Raw genomic sequence first — 16,995 nt, forward strand, 5'->3', positions numbered from 1 at the left:
GTTTCTCTTCTGCTTTGTTTTATTTTTGGTTCATTTTGTAATCAACCTTATTAAGGTATCATTTACATACAATAAAATGCAAACATTTTTAGTCAACTGTTCAGTGACTTTTAAATAATGTATACATTTGTATAACTAGCACCCCCATAAAGATAGATAACAATCCTAAAACCCTAGAAAGTTTCCTCCTAGGCTTTTGCAAAAGTATCCCCATCTCCCACCCCAAGGCCACCACGGATCTGCTTTTTATCTTTAGAGATGACTTTTGCCCAGTTTAGAATTTCATGTAAGTTGAATAATACAGTCGGTGCCCTTCTGATCTGGCTTCACTTGCTCAGCATATGGTTTTTGAGATTCATTCATGTTGGGATGTTTTAAACCAGGACTTTAGCCTGGGTGGCTGATGTTGTCTGAAGGCACCTATAGGTACATCTGAGTCTCTGGCATTGTCACTGTCTGTTCTTGGCTCCGTATTTTCAACTTTACTAAAAACCACAAGGTTGAAGTAAGGAAGATCATTGTCAGTATAATGGAGGTGAAGTGGGTTCTGTTATATAATATTCTCAGCAAAAATTGACCTGCTTGGAATCACTGTGTTGATAATCGACAAGGATTCTCTTCCTCCAAAAGCCTTGATACTATAAAACTTCTAAAGGACGCTGTCCTAGGACCCTTCTTTTAGTTTTCATATTTTGGGAAACATTTCTGGAAAATTCAACTGCTCGCAACCTGAAAGAAGCAATTATTCACCTGAAGGCTAACTCTGCTAAAGTTGAGTTGTCCGACCTTTACATGCTGATAGAAGCCAAATAGCCTTGCAAAACAATGCTCTCTTATTGGATATAAGCATATAGATTGTTTTAAGGTGGACGTGTGTATGCAGTAAAGTGAAATAACAAAGAATCTTTGCGTTTCCCTTGCTGTTTTTTTTTTATTTTTTCATTTAAGTTTCTATAGCGTATGCTAATAGCTCAGGGAAACCTCAGGTTAGTTTTAGGTCCACTCTTTATGTAAATGTTGAAGTACTCCATACCCACCTTTTTTCTACCTTCCTTCTTTTCTTCCTTCTTTCCTTTCTAACTTCTTATAATCCATTATACTTAATCCTGCATTTGCTGAGGTGGCAATTAGTGTAGGAAAATACTGTGAAATTTTGCTGTTCAGAATGCATGTTGACCAAATTCTATATTGAGAAAGGTCTGAATTTACCCAGAGTAACCCTTTCTCAGCGTCTTTGAATAAAGGCCATAGAAAGTGGGCTATATATAGTATCCTGACAGGTATGTAGAATTCATAGCAATTGCCCTCAAAGAGCTTACCTAGCGTAGATGCATATGAATGCATTTAATAATTGCTTTATTGGCAGCAGTGCCAACATACACAGTCTATTTTGTTTTATATCATTCTCATTACCTGCTCTTTACCACTGTATACATTGCTAATGGCGTGGTTTCTATGGCTTGTGAATTTCACCGCCAAATAATACGTAATTTATTGCACACTTCAGTGTAGAAGATGGAGACTTCATAAATTTTCATGTGCTCGTTGCCCCTTTGGAATGTATTACACTGAGATCAGTCAAAGTAATAAATTTATTTCAAATGTGCGTGATAGGCAGACATCAATTAGGACTGATGGGCAATATTTCTTCCAGCAACATAACAGTTTTTAAAGACTAAGCCATTGAACGTGGAGTCACTGAACAGGGGACTCAGTTCACTGGGATCCTTCTTAGAAAAATAAAGGACAACTTGAATTGGATTTGTGTGGTTTATTCAAGTAGTAACTAATCATCTACATCTTGGTGAACTTAATTTGTCACAGTCGTTTGGTATTTTATTAACTCTCTTCCCTCGACTCTCACGAGAATCGATCATGAGTATCTTAAAACATACTAAGTCGTCTTCCATCCCTCTAAATCTAACTACAAGAGCACACTTTCCTTATCCAATGCAACTTACTATCTTTTAGAGTGGCTGGGGTTTTAATTCTCTACAAAATTAAAACCAGCAAAGAGAAACATTTTCAAGGAGCCGCCACATTGTAGAGCTTTAGAAAGAAGACTTTAGAATTAAGGGCAACTATATCATTTTATAGCTAAAGCACCCGAGGCCTAAAATAGGCAGGTAACCATCGAGGTCAGGGAAAGGGGTGGAAGATCAGATTTCAAGCTGAGAAAGAGTCTACGGGGACTCAATATGAGCAGGTCAAAAACTGAAATGAGACCACGAATGTTCTGGGAAGGCTGGCATCTGGCCTCCAGTGTGGGATTCAGATGGGGAGTGGTTCCTGGGGGAACTGAGCTTCTGCAGTAGGCAGAGAAGTCCACCTCATCTCCGGAAAGTGCCACTGACATCAGGAAGTTGAGGGGAAAGAGCAATGAGTTCCAGTCCACTTGAGAAAGCAGGCCAGTCTGATTAACTCTGAATTTAGGCTTATTTCAGATACTTCTTGAGAAAGAACTTGGACAAGAGCAAGTCCCACGCAGCCTCTTTTAAATCCATGCCCAGTATTTTCTGGTGGAGCTGCTTAAACCCTCCAAGTGACTCCAGTATTTTAATTTCACTCTGTATTTAATTCCGACAGTTCTATGATTGATTCTTTAATGGGCAAATAAGTAGGGTCACAAAAGAGTGCGAATGTATTTTACAGGATGAGGATGGGTGGAGTGGAGCAGTCTGGAACAGGACACCAATAAAAAGGGATTTTGGTAAAGAAGAACGTCATTAGAAATAGAGAGGAATTCGCAAGGAAATTAGTGCCTGACACCACGCCCTTCTCTCTGCATGTTTAGAAGCTAGTTTCTAATTTTATTTTCATAGGAGATGTCCCTGTGATGAACTGTCTTTAATTCCATACTATTTATCACATGGACATATTGTGAAGTTTGTGTGAGAGAAAGCAAGTATTAGAATTTGTCTTGCAAGCAGCTATAAGCACTGCCTGGAACAATCTAGGATAGAAGGAAAAGGAAAGGAAGGTGGAAACAAAGGAGAAAGACAGCTAATGATGCTGGAGTCTCTCGCTGGGATTTGTGGTATCTCTTTTTGAAACTAAGTACAGAAAGTCAGAACTTGACTGATTGTTTCTTGATCACGGTTTGTTTTCATTTTTGCTTTTTTCTTGCTCTCTCATCAGTTATTCCAGCCAGTGGCATGTCATTTTCAGTTTCAGTAAGCATGCTTGTCTTGTTTCCATTTGCATTATTCATGCAAACGTTGATTGAACTGATGACCCCGAGTTATCACGACAACATTAGATACACCAGTTGATACATTTCTTAATTTTAGAAAAAAATTACCTAGTGAAGGTTAAAATAACTCCTCTTCAATTTGTCATTTAAAAAAACTTCTCCTAACATACAATACCTCATTGCCTAACAATGCCAGATAAATGAAGAATTCCTATGTATTCATGAATGCAGGCTAGTCTGTATATTTTTTGGCAGGTATGACCGTTACCAAGGGTAATGGCCTTGTTTGCTGGCCATGTCCTGTCTCCTTGAAAGTTGTACTTTCTGTTGTCTTTCAGTTGGTCCATGGGATATCAGAGGTGAATTTATAAAACTATACTTCCCTTTACACTTACTTTGTTTTGTTTTGTTTTGTTTTGTTTTACTTGAAGTGTAGTTGATTGACAATGTTGTGTTTCAGGTGTACAGCCAAGAGATTCAGATATATATATTTCTTTTTCAGATCCGTTTCCTTTATAGGTTATTACAAGGTATTGAATATAGTTGCCTGTGCTATACAGCAGGACCTCGTAGTTATCTACTTTATACATAGTATACACTTACTTTGTGTGATCCACGCTGGTCAGACCACATAATTATTTTCACTTCTGATATAATTTTTTCAGGTCCAACCTCAAATCTTTGATGAGAAGATATTTTAAAATAAGTTTAGCATGTGTGTGCTCTAAATCCAACAGTAGTTATTAGAGATATGATTTTGCACTAGGTAGTCCTCTCTTTTTTGTTCTTGGCCAACCCATTGAAAATTAGTTTTTATTTTCTGCTTAGTTTGCTAGATGTTTATGACTATAATAAAAGTCTTAAATTTTGTCTCATATCTTAAAGCACAATCTGAATTAGCAATGGATATTGTGCTATACATAGGGGCTGTGATATAAATATAGTTTCTAACTTCAAAAACATATAGCCTAGAAGGGAACACAGACACATATGCAGCAATTATGGCAACTGCATTTGTTTACTAAGTGAAATAGCACTGAGATGGATAAAGTGCTAGCAAGCCTTGAACACGCAAATCAGCTTCAAAAATAGATGCGCAGTTCTTTAAAAATCTTTTTAACATTTTTCCAGGTACATGTAGAATATAACTTAGCATAAAAACGGTATGGGTTTGAGGATATGGGGAGGGAGAAGGTTAAGCTGTGACAAAGTGAGAGAGTGGCATGGACACATATACACTACCAAACATGAAATAGCTAGCTAGTGGGAAGAAGCCGCTTAGTACAGGGAGATCAGCTTGGTGCTTTGTGACCACCTGGATGGGTGGGATAGGGAGGGTGGGAGGGAGACAAAAGAGGGAGGGGTTATGGGGATGTATGTATATGTATAGCTGATTCACTTTGTTATATAGCAGAAACTAACACACCATTGTAAAGCAATTATACTCCAATAAGGAAGTTAAAAATAAATAAATAAGGAAAAGAAGACTGACTCATCCAATTAAAAAAAAAAAAGAAATTCTCTTGTCCTGGATTCAAGAGAAGGGATGAAGTAAAAGGATGAGGAAGAACAAGAAGAGGAAATGTGAGCGTGGAGAGGGTAGGAGGAAGAGCAGAAGGCAAATAAGTGTATGTGCTTCCCTTGCCATCCCTGACTTTTTTTTTTTTTTTTTTGCGCTTCAGGAAAACCCAAAAGCCAGAGAAGAGCAAGGAGGTGGTCACCACTGCATGTGAACAAAAAGGTGGAGAGAAGAGAATGGTGGTAATCTGCGCAGGCAACTGGAGGATGACCTGAGTGCATCTCGCCAGGGAACGGTCCCTGTTCCACAGAACCCCTGAAGATGCCAGGCTCTTATGTTTAGATGGGGGGCCGAAGGCGTCTGTGGGGTCACCACATACATCACTCCTGGAGGTGTTGTTCACTCTTTGTAAAGAGTGTCCCTGGTGAGATTCAACATCTCCCTCTGCAGGACCCAGCCTTGCCCTCCCAACCCGCCGAGGTCAGCAGGCAACATCCCCAGTTAATCACCAAGTGTGGTGAGATATCTGGAGTGGCCCTGGTACCCCCCAGTTCAGGCGTCCTGGGGAAAGGGTGAGGAGGACAGAGGCACCGGGCCTTCTTCTCACGCAAGCAGACAGCTCACCTGGCCCAGCGCTGCTGCATCCCTGTGGGCACGCGGTAGCCCTGGCATCCGGTAGGGGACACTGCAGGATCCACACCTGGCTGGGATTTGCCCACCCCCTGGGGACCCCTCAGCCTCTGTGGAGCCCCACTGAAGGGCCTGGGTCACCTCATGGCACCATTTCTCAACCTGAGGTTCTATAGATTTTCCATAGATGTGTTAAAATTGAATACAACACACACACACAAAATGAAGGCAATTCAAAGCAATGCTAATTTAGGATGAGTTAAAGGGCCAGGATTCCAAGTTAATTATGACCTTAAAATTAGATAACAAATACATCTGGTTTTATTACACGCTGAAAAGCAGTGCCTTCTACAAACTTTTCATGTTGGGATACAGCAAAGCTATAGAATTTATGATTCTATGACCACAGCATCAGGATATTTTTAAATTAAAAAGCACAGGCAAGTTTGGCTGGGGTGTTAAAGAAAGAAAAATGATTCTTAGGGGAAAAGGGAACATTGCGGTTCTCTGCCCACTTCCACTGTGCTGATCTCATGATGGGCCGTGTTGCGTGTGGGCTGGAGGGACAGGGTCACTACTCTCACCTGTGTCATCAGACCTCCCACTCCTCACAGCGCCCAGGTGGGAGGGACCCACACTTTTCACCCTGTAGCCCCAGAGCCTCCCCTTTCATCTGCATCACTTTCACTGTTCAGGGGACCAGTCACTTGAACACCGCCCGGCCAAATGCCCAGGTTAAATCGCCCCTGTAGGACAGGTCTCTCTGCTACCAGAACACACTTGGCAAAGAGCAGCAAACAGACCCCAGTGCCCTGGGGATGTGAGCCCTGGGGGATGTCAGGGCCCAAAGTGACTTGCAGGGTCTGAGTAGCCCCCTGGGTCCCACACACCGACCCCAGGAAGCCCACCTCCCCACTGACTCCAGTCCCTGCCTTTGTGTGGCAGGTTCTGGTCTGACACCTGTGAGGACTGTGACCTGGAGGCCTCAGCCTGAGACTCAGAGGGGATGGAGCCTGCGCAGCGTCTGGCAGCTTAAATGAGACACGAGTCCAAGGAAGGAGGGCCGCCTCTCTGCTCCCCCTCCGCTCCTGAGTCAGCTAGTGAGTGCCGGTTACTTCCTGTCGGAGCTGTACAGATTTAGCATAAATTTTAGATATAGGTCTTACTTTTAACAGTGAAAGGCTGTTACATCAAGCAAAATTGATCTTTTTTTTTTTAAACATTTTTATGTAAGATAACACACAAGTATAGAAAAGCACCCTCCGCAAAGGGAGGGCTCAGTGAATTACAATGGGCGCTCCACTCTGGGGAGCAGTAGTTTTTCCCTCTGTAAAAGCCCAGATGCTTCTGAGAAGCTCCTCAGCTTCCTTACTCTGGCCCGACCTCCACAGCGGAAATCCCAAAGGGACTGGATTCTCCCAGCCCTCCAGCACCCTCCACTACTTTCTGATTGTGCTGCCACACTCATTTTGAGTTATTTGTGTGTAAATCACTGCACTTGGAATATACGTGGAGTAACTGATTTCATTCTTATAACCGAATAAGTCAGCACTTATTCTTCTCCCCTTCTACAGGAGGCAGCCAGGGTGCTGGGGACATCCTGTATATTGAACTGTGTGTTGGTAGCAGATGTGTTTATATTTACAAGAAACCATAAAGCTCTACGCTTAAGATCTGTGCCCTGTACAATACACCAAGGAAACTTCAATTAGAAAGAGATGCCAAAAAAATTTCCCCACAAAACAAACTTCAGGGCCAGGTGGCTTCCTCTGATTTCTACCAAACATTTAAGACAGAAACGATGCCCGTCTCCTACACACTCTTCCAGAGAACAGATACAGAGGGAACACACCCACACTGCTTTCATCGGACCAGGAGAATACTGATGTCATACCAGTAGCAGATATTACAGGACAGGAGAAATTACAGGCTAAAGACTTCTGAATGTCGATGTCAAAATCCAAAAGCAAATATTAGCAGTCTAAATCTAGAGGTTTTCAGAAAGGAAGGAAACTAGGATTTCGTGGCGGTATTTCCAGTGGTTGATGTGAACAGGATCACTGGGTGTTTGGGCGCTGCCTGGGAACGTGGAGAGAAGGGACAATGCCATCGGGTTAGTGGAATGAACGTTTGGTGACAGAGATTAGGAGGGCCTGGGTCATCTTCAGAGACAGTCCTGGGATGGGGTCTCTAGGCTGTGGCTATGGAGGGGTCCCTCTAGAAGGGCATGGGCCTCTCTCCTGTGCCACTGCAGGGTCTAGGGATGGATGAGGAGTTTGTAGGGGCTGGTTTTTGATGAGGAAGGATGAGCAGGGAAGGTGCGCCCTCAGAGCCAGTGCAGCCACGGCCCCTCCCCAGCCAGGCCGTAGCCCAGGCTACTCAGACAGTTGCTCACATCAATAGGCGACAGTGGGTCACGCCAGCTTTACCCACTAAACCACCAAGCACAGCCCAGCAGGCCACTGTCCTCATTAATCAGCACTACCTGTGCATCCAGGGCTGGTTGTTGAAGACCAAGCTAATTTGTTGGAGACGTGCCATGTGGGCAACTGGCTTGGAGAGACCAGAGCTCTGAGCCACGTGGAGACAAGCCGACCACTGGTCAGACCACCAGGAGGCTCACCCAGTGTGTGAAGACGCTGAGGGAGGAGGGACGTAGATGGGACCCCCTGATCCTTCAAGGGACCTTCTTTCAGGGATATTTAAGAGCTGTGGGGTCAGGGATCAACATGTAAGGGGGGCAGCAGGTCAGGCATGGGCCCTCCTGTTGGCTCAGACCCCTCCTGTCCTTGGAGCAACCATGGGGCAGGCAGGAGGATTGGGGGGATGGAGGGAGGGGAGCCCTGGGCTCAGGGGTCCAGAGCACCATCTAGAGGATTCAGGGGTTGAGGGATTTCTCTCCCAGGGAACCAACTACATTCCTGTCCCACATCCATCTGTCATCAGCTTTGCGACTCCGGGAAAGTCACTTAAAATCTCAACATTTTCGTGCCATGTACCATAAAATATGGTTCACAGCACCTGCCATGAGTTCCCCACGGGGCTGATGTGGGGATCACAGGAGATGATGACAGATATTCTTCACAAGCTCTAAAGCATCACACCCATAACCTTCCCCACTCCCCTGCCCTGTGGCATCCAGGTCCCCTCTCTGGAGGCAGCACTACCACATTTCTTGCTTATTCTTCCAGACATTTAATATTTGTACACTTAGGTAGCACTTATGAAGTAACCATCATTTTTCATCAGGGTCTACCTGATTTGCTGTATTAAGCTTCATCATGTGATACTAATAAGTGGGCCCTATTAACATTTCCGTTATCACAGAACAAGGAACTGAGGACAGAGGGTCTGCATAACTTTCCCAGGTTCACGTGGCTTCTGGTATGATTTGAATCCAGACCATCAGGCACCAGCCCCCACTCTGTCGGTCACTGTGCTGTGCTCCCTTTCTGTATTATCTCACTAAATAAAGTCATGTCCCCGTGCAGTCAGCCTGCTGGCTATTTTAACTGCACACCACATTGCAACACCCTCTTCTGAGCCCAGCTTCGATTCACTTTGACTCCCCTAGACTCCCCTAGGAGGCTGGTGAACAAAGAGAACAGACGTGTGACCTGGGAATGAATTGACACCTCTGCATGGTCTTCTCCCAGCAACATATCAATAGTTCTCTCAGTTTTTGTTGTGTTTTCCTGGATCATGACTCGTGTACCAAGAAGAAAAGGAAGATTATAAAGGAGTCAAACACAGGATGCACAAGAATATCATCTGCGATCAAGATAATCTGCCGGCCATCCGCAGCGGTGGTTCAGGCACATCAGAATCAGCATCTGGCCAAACAACAGGGTAGGGACACAAATAGCACCCCCACTAACCACTCCATTGAAGGTACTGTGGAAATAATACCAGCAAGTAGATTCAGGAGCAATGGCTGTAGTTTGTACAGCAGAGCCTGGGTCTGGCTGAGGGAGGATTGGGCAGGGAAGGTGCCCACTCAGAGCCGGTGCAGCCACTGCCCGCTCTTAGGCAGGCCTTAGTCCAAGCTGCTCAGACGATTGGTCAGTTTCTAGTCAGTGAGACCCTGGGGGCCTGTAAACCTCATCTGTTAAGCCACCAAAACACCAGCCCAGTAGACCCTGTTCCCAGCTAATGAATATTAACTGCTCATCATCCAGGTTTGATCAGTTGAAGATGATGTTAATTCTCTGTGCAACTGTCATGTGGGCAGTTGGTTTGGAATGTCCTGGGTTTTGAGTCAGTTAGGGAGTCAAGTAGACTACTGGTCATTCAGGGTGGTCACTTGACCACCAGGAAGTCTCACTGCAAATCAGCTGCTAGAATCAAGTGCTGAGGGGGAAGGGAGGGGAGATGCACACATATTTGGATACCCCGGTCCATCAGGGGGTCTGCATTTGGGGGAAAGACATTGTATTTGGGGTCAGGGATTGAAACGTAGAGCCAGGAGGTAGGTCCAGATTTGAGCCATTCTCTTGGGCCAGGCACCTCCTCCGAGTACCAGCTGTCTCCCTGCAGCATCCTTGGGGCAGGAGGATGTGGGAAAGGGAGTGAGGAGAGCTCTTGGTTTGTGTATCCAGGGCATGATCTCATGTCCATGTGTTCAGGAATCTCTATCCCTCCCCTGCCTCAGACCCATCACTCATCAGTGTTGTGACTCTGGGCAAGTTACTCAATCTGTCTAAATTTCAGTGCCCTGAACCATAAAATATGGGTCACAGCCCCTACTCTGCCCACCCCACAGTGCATCACAAGAAATAATATTCTTTCCATGAGCTCTAAAACTTCTTACTCATGTCATCAATGTGAAAAAGTAGGCTCTATCCTCCTGTTTGTAGCCTCCTAGGTGCCCTTTCTGGAGACGACCTACTTATTCTTCCAGGCATTTAATACTTGAACATTTATGTAGGTAGCACTTATGAAGTAAGTACCCATCATTTTTCTTCAGGCTTTGTATTTACTAATTTTTAGCCTCAGAACATAATACGAATAAGCAGGTCCTACTAATATTTCCATATCACTGGCCAGGGAACTGAGAAACAGAAGGGCTAAGTTACTAACCTTCCCAGGTACACGTGGCGTTCAAATAGGATTTGATTTCAGGCCATCAGGCACCAGCACCCATACTCTCCCTCATTGTGTTGTGCTGACTTTGTACTTGTCTCATGTAAATAAAGTTATTTTCCCCATGTGATCAGCCTGTTGGGTATTTTAAGTGCACGCTAAAATGCAAGGTCCATCTTCATAAGCCCTACTTTGATTCAGGGGACTCCCCGGGCAGCTAGTAATAAGGAGCTCTGAAGTTTGACCTCTGAATAAGTTAAGACTTTTGCCAGGAAGATGTCAACACCTCTCACTATTGTGACTGTATTTCCTAGGAACTTGTTTCAGGAATATGAAGAGAAAAAGACAAGGATTCAAACCAAGGATACATATGGGGATTGATCCTCCGTGAAGAAAATATACTGGCTGGCCCTCACCGTCATTCAACAGCTCAAAATGAACATCTGGTCCCAAAGGGTTGAGCCTCAAATATCATCCCATACAAGCCACTCCATTGAAGTCACTGTGAGAATTCCATCCTGAAACTGATCAAGAGTAATGACTATAAAAATGTTGTCATATTATCCTTTGATTGAGATATAATTCACATTCCATCAATTCACATTTTTTTTTAACTGTGTGATTCAGCTGCTTTTAGTGTACTCAGGTTTTGCAATCAACATCTCTAATTCCAGTATATTTTCATCATCCCCAAGAGAAACCGCATACCTAGTATCAGTCATTCTCATTCTGTCCTCCCCTTTCACCCCAGCCCTGGGTCTTTCTGTCTCTATTGATTTTCCTATGCTGGACCTTTCATATGAATAGAACCACACAATGTGCGGACTTCTGTGTCTGACTTTTGCAGTAAGCAAAATGTATTCAAGGTGCATCCAGGTTGTAGCATGTATCTGTCCTTCACCCTTTTAATGGCTGAATAATAGTCATTGTATGGATATAACACATTTTATTTTTCCATTCCTCAGTTGGCGAATAGTTGGGTTGTTTCCACTTTTTGGCTATTATGAATAATGATATGACAATATAACACTCATGTACAAGTTTTCGTGTGAACATATGTTTTTTATTTCTCCTGGACATATACCTGGGAGTGGAGTTCCTGGGCCATACTGTATCTCTGTGTTGAACTTTTTGAGGAACGGCCAAACTATTTTCTTTTTCATATTTGCACCAGCGATGCTTGAAAGTGCCAATTTCCCCACATCATTGCCAACCCTTGTTTTTAAAAAAATTATATGGCACAATAGTGGGTATGAAGTGGTATCTCACTGTGGTTTCAGTTTGCATAATTTTGACTAATAATTTTGGACATGTTTTCATGTGCTTATTGGCAATTTGTGTCTTCTTTGGAGCAGTATCTATGCAGATTCTTTTTCTCATTTTTAAAATTTGGTTATTTGACATTTTATTGTTGAGTTGCCAGTGTTCTTTACATATTCTGAATACTAGGCTTTATCAGATATATGACTTGCAAACATTTTCCTTCATTCTGAAGGTTGTATTATGTCTTTCTTGTTGGTGTTCTTTGAAACACAAAGGATTTTAATTTTGATAAAGTCCAATTTCTTTTTCCTTTTGTTGCCTGTGCTTTTGCTATCATATTTAAGGGTTCATTGCCAAATCCAAGACTATGAAGATTTATCCCTTTTTTTCTTCAGAAATTTGTATAGTTTAGCTCTTATATTTAACTCTTTGATCCATTTTAAATTCAAAGCCTATTTTGTCTGATATTGGTATAGACACTCCTGCTCTCTTGATTACTATTTGAGTTTTCTCACTGAGTTTGGAATTCCCTTTTCTATCCTTTAACTTTCAACCTGCTTCATTCTTTTGATCTCAATTAAGTCTCTTGTAGACAGCATATAGTTGGGTCATATGTTTTTACCTATTCCGCCAATCTCTGTATTTTGATTGGAGAGTTTAATGCATTTACGTTTAAAGTAATTGCTGACAAAAAAAAAGACTTATTTCTGCTATTGTGCTGTTTCTTTTCCATCTGCCCAAAGCTTTTTTGCCCCTCATTTCCTGCATTCCTATCTTTCGTTGTGTGTGTTTAGCTGATTTCTTACAATAAAATATTTAAATTACTTTCTCACTTCCTTTTGGGACTATTCTATAGCTATTTTCTTTGTGTTTACCATGGGGATTACCTTTAACATCCTAAAATTAAAACACTCTAATTTGAACTTATACCAGGTTAAACTCAACAACATCCAAGTTCTTGAAGCTAAAAGAGCATCCTACTATCTCAATGCAAAAGACCTTCTCCAAGACACACTGCAGTTTCTGCCTGGCTGGGACATTGCCCCAGAGTGAGGTTAAGTTTAAGGAGTCGAAGGAGGCATACATTTCCATCCTCTGGATCACTGCTCACCAAAAAATACATAATGCCAGGCACATATGTAATTTTGAATTTTCTACTGAACACACCAGGAAAATGAAAATGGTGAAGTCAATGTAAATAATAGATTTTTAATTCAGTATCTGCAAAGTGTTAGAATGTTTACATGTGGCACGAGAAATGTGGTCATATTACGAGGGCTTGAGAGCCGCGTGGGGCAAGATAGAGGACAAACAGCATGCACTTGAAACTCTAAGAAGTGAACGCTAACAGGCAGATGGGGCCTGGAAGTCCAAAGTTGAATAACAGCCCATAACAGGGTGATTATGGTGGGGTTTTTTTCCTGCCTCTGTCTCCCAGCTTAGGCAAGGCACGCAAAGTCCAGCAACAGCTGAAAGTTAAAACCATGGGATCAACCTTTTATTTCTAGCCAGACAAGTGAGAAAGTGGGGGGCTTGGATGTTGAGGAGTGAGGGGGTCATCCCCATTGGTCTTTTTCTCCCCAGTTACCACATCTCCCCTGCAACCTCAGTGATGGCAGAGGCCTTCACTGAGAAATGGCCTGTGTCTCTGGACAAAGGAACAGGTTAAGAGGCTCCTATTGTCTGAAGAGTGTGGGGGCATGCCCGTTATTTTCCTTTCTTTTCTCTTGCTATTTAAATTGACAAGAACAGATACTACACTTGATCTTAGCCGAAAGGCTGAGATGAAATAGACAAAATAAACTTTAAGCGAAAATTACTGTCAAGTATAAATTTTACTAATCTAGTAATTCCAAAGGACCAAAGAGCAGGGCAGTGGCTTTATTGAGAACCCAGGATTTCCGAGTGTCCACCGTGCTCAGTCACTTTTAAATCATCAGCACAGCCCTATAATTCAGAGATTTAGGTGAAGTGACTTGCCCAGGGTCACACAGCTAAGTGAGAGTCTTCTGGGACCAACAGTAACTTTTGCAAAGGCGTCTCTTGCTATACTTAATCACTGCCACCATCTGACACTCACATTCTTTCTTTTTATACTATTCTGTTTCCTTGGGTCAAAGAATCCGACCCCTGAATTAAGGTTAAATAGCAATTAGTGGCAGATCAAAAGCCAAAATCGCTTCAAGATATTCTTTTAATTCCCCCAAGTAATGCCTTTAGTCACAAAAATATAGAACAATATAGAAAATTACAAGTGACCTTAGTGTTCACAGGCAAGCACTAATACATTTTAATGTACCATGATCATATTAAAATAGAAATAACTATGAAACATTTTCTGCGGAGAAGCAGCCCCTGTGGCAGGCAGCAGAAAGGGACAGGAATGCTGCATGGTACCCAGGCCCCCAATGGCCTAGGTCTCACCCTGCAGCTCACTGCTGATGCGCCGGAACGCTGCTTCCTTCTCGGAGTCTAGGTCTTCAGTGGCGATAGGGAAACCCAGCTCAGGGCCTGGGGGCAGCCTCAGAGACTCCCCTTGCCGGGGCGGCAGCAGAGGAATCCTGCGTTTTCGGGGCCTGGGACTGTCAGATGTGCGGGAGCCCTTCCTCCAGGGCCCTTTCTGCCCTCTTGTTGCCTCTGCATCTTTGTCAGGCTGGCTTTTCCTCTGGGAAACCACCGGAGCTGCAGAGGGCGACGGAGGGCCCTCCTTGCTCCCTGTCTTTGCAGACTTCTGGGGCAGCCCTTCCGGTATGGCGGGACTCCTCCTTCTCTTCACTGGTAGGAAACCTCGGGTGGAGACATATGAGTTCGTGATGGCGTTTCTTTGGGGGCAGGAGCTCATACAAGTGGTCTGCGGTCTCCTGGTGGATCTGTCTTCTGCCCTCTTGGCGTGGAGGTCTCTCTGCAGAGGTCCAGGCCTGGGCACGAAGAAAGAGTCCCCCAGGGGCCTAAATGCAGATCGTGCGCCCCCGGTGTCATCGGGGCGGCTTCTCTGGTCTTCGTTCCTCCCTGTGACTGTGGGGACTTCCTCCTGCTTGGCCATCCCTTGCCCGCTCTCTCCCAGGGCCCTCAACACCGTCTTCTCTGTGCTGTAGTTCAGGACACAGCTGGGTGTCGTGGCCGGCACTGGCTGACCCCGTGCCACACTGACAGTGACTGTGTCCACTGCGGACACTGAGCTGCGGGACGTCATGGAGGTGCGAGCACCCATCACTGCCTTCTTCCGATGGCCTCGCCTGCAGATGGAGATAAGGACCCCCAGAAAGGAGCGCAGGGTCTGCGGAACGGTAGAATGGGGTCTCAGAGACTCTGTGGCAAAGCGCAGATGGCAGAGTCACTGGACACTTGTGGGCTGGCCTGCGAGTGGATAGCCGGCCATAGACAGCTGGTTTACCCGGGGCAACCATGGGAAGTCGGTGGGCGCGGGGAGCGGGCTGGGGGCAGCCGAAACCTCCTGGCAGGTGCTGGTCCCCCAGTGCCCGGGGCGGGGGTAAGGGGCAGGGCTTACCTAAGTAACTGCCCCTAGAGAACTTGGGTGAGGTCGGTCCTTGGATAGAGAGCTGGGCTCCGAGCACTCTCCTTCAGCTGCCAACTCGGCCAAAAGCGGAGTGCGCTCTCTTTGGCCTGTTGCTGGGATGCAGTTCTGGAACCTGTGAGCGAACAATGGGCGTGCGTTGGCGGGGCGCAAAAGTTTAGGGAGGGGTGGCGCATGCGCAGAGTACACGTCAGGCCCTGGGGCGCACAGGTGAGGATGCGCGCCCCTGGACCATCTAGCGCTTCTGAATCTCCCCGGGGGTCTGAGGGCTGGAGGTGTTTGCCTTGAGGGTGATGAGCTTCTTGGCAGGACAGCTGCCCCTTCTCCCCCGGCCGGCTCTAACTGTACAGGATGGGTCCCCGGCCACCAGAACAGGAAAGCTGGAGAGCAGGGTACCTGGCTCAGCAGCCGCCACCCGAGGTGGCAGATTTGGCATCAGCGCCTGTGCGTCCGCCTGCCCTCCCACCTGGTAACATTGGAGGAGAGAGCCGCTAAGAACAGAAGTGCAAAAAAAAAACCCCAAAACAAACAAACAAAAAACCCCAGAAGTGCCCAAGCCAACCAGATCCTGCTTGGGGTGACAACTGAAGGGGCAGGCAGGGCGGGCTGGGAGGGACATATATACCAGGTCCAAACCCAGAAAGATCTGAAATGCACGAGTCAGAATGAAAGTCCAGAATCATCCTTGGGCTTTGGGCTGAGCTGGAAGTATAGCCAAACTCTTCAAGGTCTCCAGCTCCACCTGCAGTTTCTGCCTGGCTGGGACATTGCCCCAGAGTGGGGTTAAGTTTAAGGAGTCTTAGTTCCCCTACCAGGGACTGAACCCGGGGCCCCAGCAGTGAAAGTGCTGAGTCCTAACCACTGGACCGACAGGCAATTCCCTGTATATGTATGAAAAAAGGATACCACAGTCTCAGAGGGTGGCGTTGACGTCATATAAAGGTGACACATATGACAGCTATAACAAAGAGTGGAAGGTAAAAGAATCTATATGGATGTAAGCCTTCTGAATTTTATTTAATTGGTAAAATATTAACTCTAGACTGTGAAACAATACGTATACATAGTGTTATTCCAAGAACAATTAAAAAATGACAAACTCAAGAAAATTGGATAACCTCAATAGTCCTATATTTAGGAATTGTGGACAAGATAGCTAAAACATTCACATATGTGTTTTGTGAAAAGTTTTTCTCTTGGTTAATTGCCTAGGAGTGGGTTTTTGGGTCATATGGTAAGTATGGCCCTCTCAGCCAGCCCTGGCCACCACTTCAGGTGTCACCCAGCAGGATCTGGATGGTGTGGGCACTTCCGTTCTTAGCGACTCCCCTCCAGTGCCGCCAGGGGAAAGGGCAGGAGGACGCAGAGGCGCTGCTGCCAAAGCTGCCGCCTCTTGTGGGAGCTGCACAGACAGCGACCTTGCCCCACTTTGCTGGGCGGGGATCCCGTCCAGTACAGTTAGTTACCCCGACAGCACTGGGGCGCGGCCAGGGGAGAAGGGCCAGCTGTCCTGCCAAGAAGCTCATCACCCTCAAGGCAAACACCTCCAGCCCTCAGACCCCCGGGAGATTCAGAAGCGCTAGACGGTCCAGGGGCGCGCATCCTCACCTGTGCGCCCCAGGGCCTGACGTGTACTCTGCGCATGCGCCACCCCTCCCTAAACTTTTGCGCCCCGCCAACGCACGCCCATTGTTCGCTCACAGGTTTCAGAGTATAAAAAGGCAACAGGCCAAAGAGCGCGCACTCCGCTTTTGGCCGAGTTGGCAGCTGAAG

At 45.4% G+C, this 16,995-nt stretch overlaps 2 protein-coding genes across 2 annotated transcripts in view; one reads left to right on the top strand and one right to left on the bottom strand.

The window, feature by feature from the left end:
* The window catches only part of LOC307185046 (UDP-N-acetylglucosamine--peptide N-acetylglucosaminyltransferase 110 kDa subunit-like), a 28,003-nt gene extending 16,723 nt beyond the window's left edge, over positions 1–11,280 (top strand). The window contains exon 2 of the mRNA XM_079918829.1: positions 4,876–11,280. The gene's annotated coding sequence lies outside the window, so the exon portion shown is untranslated. The remainder of the gene's footprint in view (positions 1–4,875) is intronic.
* A 151-nt stretch (positions 11,281–11,431) lies between these two features.
* On the bottom strand, positions 11,432–16,983 carry LOC307185054 (putative POM121-like protein 1). Its single transcript, XM_079918838.1, has 2 exons — positions 15,196–16,983; positions 11,432–14,964 (listed from the first exon to the last, which is right to left on the bottom strand). The coding sequence occupies exon 2, from the start codon at positions 14,896–14,898 to the stop codon at positions 14,101–14,103; it is 798 nt and encodes a 265-aa protein (XP_079774964.1). The 5' UTR covers positions 14,899–14,964; positions 15,196–16,983; the 3' UTR covers positions 11,432–14,100.
* Between the last annotated feature and the right edge of the window lie 12 nt (positions 16,984–16,995).

This window comes from Stenella coeruleoalba (assembly GCF_951394435.1).
Source record: "Stenella coeruleoalba genome assembly, chromosome: 3".
In the NCBI taxonomy this organism is placed as follows: domain Eukaryota; kingdom Metazoa; phylum Chordata; class Mammalia; order Artiodactyla; family Delphinidae; genus Stenella; species Stenella coeruleoalba.

What these genes read in the sequence shown, in the direction of transcription:
- LOC307185054 (XM_079918838.1), bottom strand. Translation starts at nt 14,898, where the DNA reads ATGGGTGCTCGCACCTCCATGACGTCCCGCAGCTCAGTGTCCGCAGTG.